General features: G+C 32.0%; 1 protein-coding gene across 1 annotated transcript; it reads right to left on the bottom strand.

Annotated features, from left to right (window-relative positions):
- Nucleotides 1-36: 36 nt before the first annotated feature.
- On the bottom strand, nucleotides 37-9,985 carry LOC126736658 (PTB domain-containing adapter protein ced-6). The gene is made up of 8 exons (XM_050441127.1): nucleotides 9,759-9,985; nucleotides 1,705-1,871; nucleotides 1,410-1,649; nucleotides 955-1,347; nucleotides 684-839; nucleotides 507-627; nucleotides 317-434; nucleotides 37-262 (listed from the first exon to the last, which is right to left on the bottom strand). The coding sequence occupies exons 2-8, from the start codon at nucleotides 1,868-1,870 to the stop codon at nucleotides 188-190; spliced, it is 1,269 nt and encodes a 422-aa protein (XP_050297084.1). The 5' UTR covers nucleotide 1,871; nucleotides 9,759-9,985; the 3' UTR covers nucleotides 37-187.
- Nucleotides 9,986-10,000: the final 15 nt, after the last annotated feature.

Raw genomic sequence — 10,000 nt, 5'->3', positions numbered from 1 at the left:
CTAGTCATGGCTACTATCCAAATAAGAACACCCATATAGAAACGTATTGCATATATTTTTACATCATAAAAATAAATATAATTTTATTAATAACAATTTTAAAAAAAATCTACGTATAAGTATTATCACTTCTAACTTTGAAGAAAAATTAACCATTTTTTGCAAATTTTTTCTTGTTGGCCATTTCTTAATTCTTTAAAGGGTCCAAACTTTCCAGGAAAAAGTCGTCGTTTCCAAAACTGATGCCTCTGGAAAACCCCGCCTAAAAAAATGCTCTTTTTAGCACATCCGCCGGTGCAAATCAGTCACTTTTTACCTTCATTTCCATTATTTTCTTATCGAGCATCCCGATGGCGTTTTCCATATCCCGGAACGTGGACGAGCTCGATCCAAAATCGCCCATTTCGAATGGGTCGATTTTTGAACTTGAAATGCTAGAAAACAAATACAAATATGGGGTTGGTTAAGAAACGTCTTGAATGGTAGAATATGTAGATTCTTATTACCTATTCGGGGTGGGAACACTGGGTGTAGATGGAGTTAATTGTAGCATATCTGATCCAGTCGTGGTTCCTCCCATGTTCAACGAGAGGTTTGTTCTTTTGGCTGGTTTTGGCGGAGGAGCAACTAAAAATTAATATAATTCATAATCCTGTTCAATTAAAATATGATCAATTACTTACTTAAAGGTAAATTGGTGTTTTGTTTGACATTATTATTGTTTTCAAAGGACCTAGGATCGAAATCGTCGTCATGATCCAGTTCGTTCATTAATAAACCTTCCAGTTTAGTGCCAACAATTGGAGTATTGTCTAATGCTCTAGGAGGAATAGGGGGTGCTGGAAAAAAGGAACTATCCTTTAAATAAATGTTGAAAAACCTTGAAATGCATATGAGAAAAATTTCCAACAAATAACTAGTGGTAATTTTCTTTTCTGCCATGTTTACACATACCTGATCCATTAAAATCAATAATATCAGCCACCTCAACTTCCCTTATCCCATTATTCTGAGGAGGTAAACCGGAACCATTCATCTGCCCCACCTCCAGATCTACTATCGTCCTCAAGTTCTTTTTCCTCAGATACTCCTCCACTTCTAATCGTATCCCAGGCATCCCGCTCAAATCCAATAGCCTCTGCTTATACACCCCCAGTTCCTTTTCCAGTTTTTTCATTTTCTGCTGGATTAATATGGCTTTCTGTTGACTTTCCAACTCTTTTCCGGACGTTTCCAGGAAACGTTTGTAAGCCAGCTCGAAGGCTTGCCCAATCGTTAAGGTGATTTCCTCTGCCAGTTTATCGGATATGAACACGAAACATGAGTGTTTCTCTTCAGGTTCTTCATCTGGAATAAAAATAATTATATGTTAATGGAATGGGAGTATTTGCTCATGTGGGGTTACTTACCGGTATTTTGATGTTTGGCTATAAAGGAAAAGAACCTTTTTTCTCCTTTATCGTCCGCACAGTACGATATCTGGTGCAATGGAAATTGATGGAGAATATTGTGGGTTCGTGGTTCTTGTATGGCCACACCGTCCACACTTACGGTCAGTTCGATTTTCTTGGTTTTTCCGCCGTTTTCGCTCTTTCTGAGTTGCTGAGTGAACTTTAGTTTCCGGATTGCTTCCTTCACTACTTCTATTCCTATTGTGCATAATGTTTTTCTTAAATATTGATTTAATTATGGGTTAATTATTACCTTTGGGTTCATCCACCAGAGTGTTGCCTAAAAACTTCACCAAATAAACGATATGGCCCTTTTGTAAATTCTCGGGTGGATGGATCCATTTCCTCTCGTTATTGTTGTTTTTACTGTTCGTCAGTTTGCCTTGTGTGGTTTGGGCCCATTTTAATAATGTTGACATACTGGACAAAAATGTTTATTAAATGTTATAAAAGTTATGCCTATGCAACTGTCAAGAATTATCCCTTATCTTTGAAAGTGCCAAAAACGTTTCCAGATTTCCATGAAAAGGAATTTTTACAATAAAAACTTAATAAAATAAACACAGCAATTTTTACCTCGCATCTTTAGATATTGTAGTAAACCATTACAGCTTTTCATTAAAACAAATTTTCGCATTAAAAAATAATGGTATTAAATTAAAATACCTCAACTGCCTATGGAAGAAATTAAAAAAAAATTATGGCAAAACTTTTAATCAATTTCGTTTTTGAATTACGGTATATCCTGTACTAATTATGCATTGTTTCTAATTGAAATTCCAATGTGCTAACGTAGTTTATTGTCAAAACCTGTTTTTTTTTTTCTCATTAAGAATAATATGGTAATTTTAAAGAATATTTTTAGAAACCATTGGAGATCCTTGAATTGACTCAAATTTACATATTGTGAAGTCTTTATTTTTTGTCTTTCTTAGTCCAAAGCTCCTCGTTGGGAAAACAGCGGGTAGGCAAGACGCATGACATATCTACATTGCTTAGTAAAAGGACCAATGATGGTGTAAAAAATTGACCTTTAAAACAGTTAAAATTTAATTAAGGAAAAACCTTTACTATTTTTCTTATTAATTTCACAATAGTATAGGCTCAATTTTCAACATATTTTTCTATATATTCCACTAAGACCAAATATTCAAATTCAAAAATTCTTTGTCTGTAATTATTTTTATTGTCCTACTGTTAAATGCGTATCATCTGCATCACATGTAATATTTTCTGTTTGACCATCTGCTATGGAGGACAAATCATTGACAAAACTTATAAAAAATAGCACCCAATATACTAGCCTGTGCTATACTTATTATGTAATATCTTAGACATATAGTATGTGCATCCATCCATTCCTCTCTATTTTTACACTTTGTTTCTTATTTAGCCACATAACAGCTTCAAAGCATTTCCTCTTACACCATACAGTTCAAGCTTTCTCGTAACTCATCATCAATGCTGTCATAAGCCTTTGACAGATCCTATCAGAAGCATAGTCCCAAATTCGTCTTTTCTATCTGTTTTAAAATTGTTTTTGTAAATTGAAAAACCGCTGTTTGACTGTATTTATTTAAAGGCTAGCTATACTGGTGTGGGGTCAATAAATTGCATTTATTTGACAATGTCTTTTGTACATTATTTATTAGATAACACAATATGTTACAAATCTCTGGAATTATTGCCTTAACTAAACATGCCAGGACTTCGTCAATTCTATTGCTAATTTTCTGCTTGAAAGTTCATAGATATGTGAAACAGTTACTGGTGTTATATTATGATTGTATCTATTCGGTTATTATCACAGACTTTTGCCAGAATATTATCCCAGAAGTCAAAGGATATCTATATCCCAGGAACATCTATAATAGTTTTTTTAAGAAAACGAAATTAAATGCACACAAAAGCCTTCAGAGTTCTCATCGGTGTGTTCTTGTCGCATTCATAAGGAGAATATTTTATTCAAATCGTGATGGTATTCCCACAGTTCATCACGCAAGGTGGTACATTTTTTTACTGTTATATACTTGTTACATTAAGTCAAAATAATAGAAATCGGTTCTGTTTCATTGTGATCCTTATAGGCAGTGTCCAAAAATATTGAAAATGCTTCTTAAGATAATTTTAGCAGCCAATGAATTAGTTTTTGAGACGCCTTACTAAAAGTATATATATTTTCTAGTATGCCAGTAAGTACATAAGGCTTTACTATAATAAACTTTATATATAAACGAGATTTAAATTGTCTCATCCGGTGCATGCACGCTATAAATTCCCATTTATTTATCAAGCAATTTTGGTAGCACGACAGCAACTTTCAGTTTCTACATAATGAGTACCTACGTGTGATTTATCCGTTAAATAAATGGCGATTTAATTATGAAAATATTGGTTTCTAGTTTAATAAAAATTAATATGGATGATACGTTCGACTAGAGAAAGTGTTTGGCCAATTACTTCGATCGATTAAACTTTATATAGAGGGAATCAAAAATCGAATTTACATGCTCCAATAAATAACCGCGAAGCAAAACCAAAATCGTCGCGTGTATTATAAGTCGCGATTTTACTTTCTTCACAATAAGGATTGGAATTGTTCGTGACAAGACTTTCCATTATATAATTTTTCTGCTATTCAATTAATTTTTTTTCTAAAACAATTCGTGATCATATACCGGTTTACTCCCGGCAACTACTGCATTTCAAATATAACCGCAATGGCGCGTCTCTATTATTGCCTTGAGCATTAATGTGATATAATCGCAGCAACAACAATTTAATATATATAGAAAATCTTCCAAGCGGAGTGGAGATTATCTTAGTTTTCGTTCAAGGTGATGATGTGAATTTACCGATGGATGTAGATGATCTTTTGGATTTTTTGCTAAGAAGGTGTTCGGACAATAGAAAGTTTTCAAGGTTTTCTGGCTTTATATAAAATCTGTGCAATATACTTTCAGTCAGTTAAAGTAGATCCTGAAGTCCAGATTTTTTCATGAAACAAATAATATTCAGATAATTTAAATTTAAAGCAAAGTAATTGTACAGAAACGATTTTCTAAAAACGGAAGTACGGAATTTGGGAATTGTGTATTTATGTTTGCGCCTAATGTTAATATTGTGAACTGCAGACCTAGTAAGAAAAAGACAATCTAACTGAGTACTATTTATTGATAAATTCATGGTCTTATGTAAAAAACTACCCAAATGAAGTCTCCAACGATTTTTCATTCTGAGCCATTTAAGCTGGTTAACCTTATGTGATATATGATCACGTTTACTCAAGCCAAATATCAGTCTGCAAAAGGCATTTTGCATGACTTGTATCTAATTTTTTTCAAGATATGTAAGACATGGAAAGTAAATAAAATCACAATAGTTGAATCTTGATAGTACTAGTGATTCAGATAGCATTTTTGCAAGATTTTTATTGAGATATTTACGATTTGCGTAAAGCAGTTTTAAGTTGTAAAATGCTTTTTTTCTCATGTTTGCAACGTGATGTTCAAATCTTAGCTGAGAGTCCATTATCAAGCCCAAGTTACGAGTCACCTCAACAAAGTAAAGTGGCACTTGATTAATAGAAATATTAATATTATTCATTAGAAATACAGATTTTTTTTATTTGCAAAAAACATTACGTTAGATTTAGAAGAGTTTAATGTTAGATTATGCTCAGTTGACAAATGCTGAATAATGTCTAATTCTTGATTTACTAAATCATTAACAATTCTATATTCATCAGGTTTGAATGAAATGTACAGTTGTGTGTCATCAGCATAGGTAACCTTTTTACAATGTTTTAAGGAAGCGAGCAAGTCAGACGTATAAATTATAAATAACAGTGGGCCCAAAATAGATCCTTGTGGGACTCCAGTTAAAATATCAATCCTATCGGAAAAGTTGCCTTTATAAAATATGCTCTGGGTTCTTTCCGATAGATAAGACTCTACTAATTGTAATGCTGACGATTCGAAACCATAATATTTAAGTTTAGCAATAAGTAGCTGATGATTTATTGCATCAAATGCCTTCCAATAGTCTAACAAAATAAGCAGAGTTGCAAATCCCTTATCATAAGCCTCGAAGATATCATTAGTTACTTTTGCCAAAGCAGTTGAGGTGCTGAAATCTTGTCGGAACCCACATTGGCTAACTGGCATAATTTCGTTGTCATTGCAGAATTTTAGGATTTGCTGGTATAAAATCTTTTTAAATATTTTTGATAAGGCAGGTAAAATACTTATTATACGTAAGTCGGAAAAGTTTTTTGGATCGTTAGATTTAGGTAAAGGTATGCCCTTTGCATTTTTCCAAATAGGAGGAAAATATTTCTTTTCAAAACAGCAATTAATAATATGCACTATACAGATTTCAATGTGAGGGATACAATATTTAAGAATACGCAAAGAAATGTAGTCAGAGCCGACAGAATTTTTTTTTAAATTAAATAGTATTTCATGGACTTCTTGTTTTGTACACATCGTAAAAGAAAAATTAAGTAAATCATTCTTAAATTTATTGGAACTATAAAAATTTATTTCACTTTGACAGTCATTACTTGAGTTTTGAAAAATCTGGGCAAAATAGTTATTAATACGGTTAGGATCCGATAAATTTTTCGGTAAGTCTTGGCTATTTTTATTATTGACATGAATATTGAGGTTACTTAATGCATTCCAAGTTCTTCGTGGGTTGTTTTGTGCCGATATAAAATTTAGATATTGTTGTTTTTCCCTCCTAATGGCCGAAACCATCAAGTTGCGTAATTGCTTATATGCTTGCCAGTCTGCGTTGTTTTTCGACAACTTATATGTTTGTAGTGCTTTATCCCTGTCTCGTATAAGCATTTTAATATTTGATATTTTTATAATTATTTTTGTATAATTGAAAACCAGTCCAAAGAAAGTAGGTCATGTTTAAACTGCTCTAAATTGAAGTTTCTGAAACAGCAGTATCTAATAATTTTTGAAGGAGTTTTTATCTTAGGTGACGAAATATCGCGATAACACAACTTATGGTCTGAGATATTGTCAGCATTCATCGTCCCAACGAGATTAATCTTAAAACTTTTTGAAAGAAAAATCGGATCGATCAGAGTACAAGATGTTCCTGCAATTTTTGTAGGCTCACTTAGGACTTGGATTAAATCATAAGTTTCTAAACAAGATAAAACTGGATTTGGAATTCTCAGAGTCATTCTCAGTCAATTTGAGTGTTTATTTTTCTCTTAGAAAAATCCAGGATTCTGAGGTAAAGGTTCAGTTGTTCTAGGCAATTGAATTTTTTTTCTAGGTATTTGAGATGTTTTACAATCTTTTATAATTTTTCTAGATTGTCAGACAATTAAACTAATTTGAAACTTTACCACAACTTTACCAGGTATCTACGGTCGTTTTTAATTTTTTTCCAAAACTCTTAAATGAACTTGTAACTGTTTCAGATCTTTGGAGTTTACGTCCTTTTAGGAAATTGATTTTTTTTCCAGGAAGTTGAGACCGATCGTCGAAATCTTTTCGAAGTTTTTCCAGGAAATTAAAAATCCCCTTTTCCAGGCAATTGAAGTGATTTGAAAATGTACTAAGAATTTTTTGCTTTTATTCAGATTGATGGAAGAAAGGCGTGAAGTCTGTAATCTTCAATGAACCATTAAAACTGTAAAGGTGGAGTGGTTCATTCTAGTTATTGACTTTTCCAGATTACTAGGGTAAAGGTTTAGTTCTTCCAGGCATTTGAATTTTAGACAGCCAAAGTAGTGTGCAAATTTACTAAAATCTTTCCAGAAAACTGACGTGGTTTTTTACTTTTCCAGATTCATACAACAAAAGGATGAAACTGAAATAATCAAATTAATTATTAAAATGAAAAAAATGCTGTGGTTTTGAGTAAAATAGTCATTTCCCTAGACGATTAAATAATCTCCTTTAGTTCCTTATTTTACTCTCCTTAGTTAAGTTCTTTCAAGCATTTTCAATTTAATTTTTTTCAGTTCAATGAATTTGCAGTTATATTTAATTTTTTTCCGTAAGATTGTCGCCTTTGAATGATTTACATTTTTTGTTTATTTCATCCAAGCAATTAAGAATTTAAAAAAAGTCTTTCTGCGGTTATTTAGTCTAAATTGTAAGTGCGTTTTTAACCCAGTAATTTCGTTTAAACCACCTAATGAAGCTGTTTTTAAATGCTTTCACATAATTGAAGTACTCGTCAATTTCTTCCAGATTCTTGAAAACACAGTTATTTCTTATCCAGAAAACCTTTCCGCTAAGAAACTTCAATTTCCTGGAAGAAATGAACTTTTTATTCAATATTTTCTTAAGTCGTTTTATCCTTTTCCAGATTTTTGAGGTTAAGGACATGAATGCAATCGTTAATCATTTCTTCCTAATTAGTGAATACATTTTTAGTTGTTTTATTAAACTAATTTTTCCAAGCAGTAATTTAATAAATTATTAACATTGATTTTGCTTTATCCAATTTTTTTTTTTTTTACTTTTACTTTTTCAGGTTTGTCAAGGGTTTAAATGATATGAATCTTTTCTTCCAGATTGTTGGAATACATGTTTATTTCGTCCAGGCCTTTGAATTAACATTTTCCAGGCAATAATTTAGAAATGTAATAACTGTTCCAGGTCATTAAAATTTAAAAAACTACTAGATTTTTCTACTCCATAAAATTGAAGTCGGGTTTTGACTTTTCCAGATATAAAAATAATTTTAAAATAATATGTTTCCAGGCATTTAACCTAATTTGAAAATTTACTATTTTTTCCAGGACACTGAAATCCTTTTGAGTCAAGGTTTATGGTTCTTCTAGAAAATTGATTTTTCTTCCAGGAAGTTGAGATCATTTGCTATCGTTTGTTATTTCTTCCAGAATCCGGGAGTACTTGGCATTTAAAATTATATTTTTTTGCAGTAAAAATTAAGAATTTATAATTTTTTTATCAGGGAATTCCAGATTGCTAGGATAAAGGTTTGGTTTTCCCAGGAAATTAAAATACCTATTTTCCTCAGGCAGTTGTAAAGGTAATTTGAAAATTTATTCAGGAAACTGACTCGAACTTTTACTTTTCCATATTGATAGAGGAAAGGGGTAAAATTGAAATCATTCAGTAGATTATTAAAAGGCTAAAAATGCAGTAGTTTGTGGTGGTATGTTCGGGTTGTTTTTAAATTTTTCCAGAATATAAAAGTCATTGTCGATATCTCCCACATTCTTGATACCCACGATCATTTCTTATTTAGAAAATTTTCCAGCTAAGAAACTTCAATTGCCTGGAAGAAATGAACTGTTTATCAATAAAATTAATTTCATTAACCTTTTCTTGCTGTTTCAATTTAAAAAAATCCAGGTTGAAGTGATGGTGTATATCTGCTTATAAAGGCAATTGAAAAAAATTCCTATTTTTCCATATATAGTCGAACTTATCTAAGATTCTTCCTAATTATTATCGCAGTCGTGCACAGTCGTTTATCCAGATAATTTTCCTTAATTGAGACAATTTAGTTTAACATTTTGTTGTCTTGCTATGATATGATTTACGTTTATTTCACTTTCCAGATCGAGAGATTTATCTCTTCCAGACAAATGTGTCTTTCTTTTTCATACAGTTGAGACATATTTTCTAATACTAATTACCTCAAGACCGATATTAAGTCATAGAGCTTAATCCTTCCATTAAAAGATTATAAAAAAATTCTTCACTTTATTGAAATCATGGTGTATTTCTTCCAGGCAATTGAAGATTTTTCGAAGATCTTCCAGATCTTAACTCAAGAAATTATTTGAAGCAAAAACTTAAACATCAATATGGATTTACTATATAGGGAAAAGAAATAGCAATAAAACATATTTTTTTTGTGGATTGGGCAACAAGGACAACTATAGAAATTTTCCTTGTTAGGTGAAAATTGAAGTATGATGGACTCTAGTTAATTATTTAAATCCAGGAGATTATCTACTGAGATACCCTGTATATTCAGTGATAGTGTTCAAGAATATCGAAACCAATCCATTTAGCCTTGCTCAACCCATTTATTGTACAAAGAATTTTTTACATACAAACGCACGATCCGATTAAACTTACATGCCCATGACCCATGACAACCGATTGTTGTATAGCTAAAAAGGTTGAAAATACCATCGACATTCCTCTATGTGTATATACCATAGAATTACAGAGACATAAAAAAAAGACACCAAATAAAGTGACACAGATACACACACCGCTTTCGCTATATATATTGCAATAATAATTGTTTCCGGCACTATAAATTGTGCTAAGATTTTACGCTATTTACCTGTGTGATCAGTAAACCCGAAAGTCGTCTTATTGTTAGAAACTAAAACTTGGATTGTACACCAACCACACGTCACGGATAAAACGAGGTTTTTTTCTACTATAAACGAAACCGAGTCGTTAAGTGTAGAATGAATGAGTGAGAGAGAGAGAAAGAGAGTCGAACCTGGTACTGGTACGAGCGGTACCATCGATCGGTTCGAGGAACGACGACGACTGAGGGGACTTGGTGCATATTCACGC

This window comes from Anthonomus grandis, chromosome 5 (genome assembly GCF_022605725.1).
Source record: "Anthonomus grandis grandis chromosome 5, icAntGran1.3, whole genome shotgun sequence".
NCBI lineage: Eukaryota > Metazoa > Arthropoda > Insecta > Coleoptera > Curculionidae > Anthonomus > Anthonomus grandis.
The sequence above is the reverse complement of the archived record's forward strand: the minus strand, read 5'-3'. Positions and strand labels throughout refer to the sequence as shown.

Coding starts and splice junctions, on each gene's coding strand:
- LOC126736658 (XM_050441127.1), bottom strand. CDS start 1,870: ATGTCAACATTATTAAAATGGGCCCAAACCACACAAGGCAAACTGACG. Junction 435..506: donor AGTGTTCCCACCCCGAATAG/GTAATAAGAATC, acceptor TTTGTTTTCTAG/CATTTCAAGTTCAAAAATCG. Junction 263..316: donor AGAAAATAATGGAAATGAAG/GTAAAAAGTGAC, acceptor GCATTTTTTTAG/GCGGGGTTTTCCAGAGGCAT.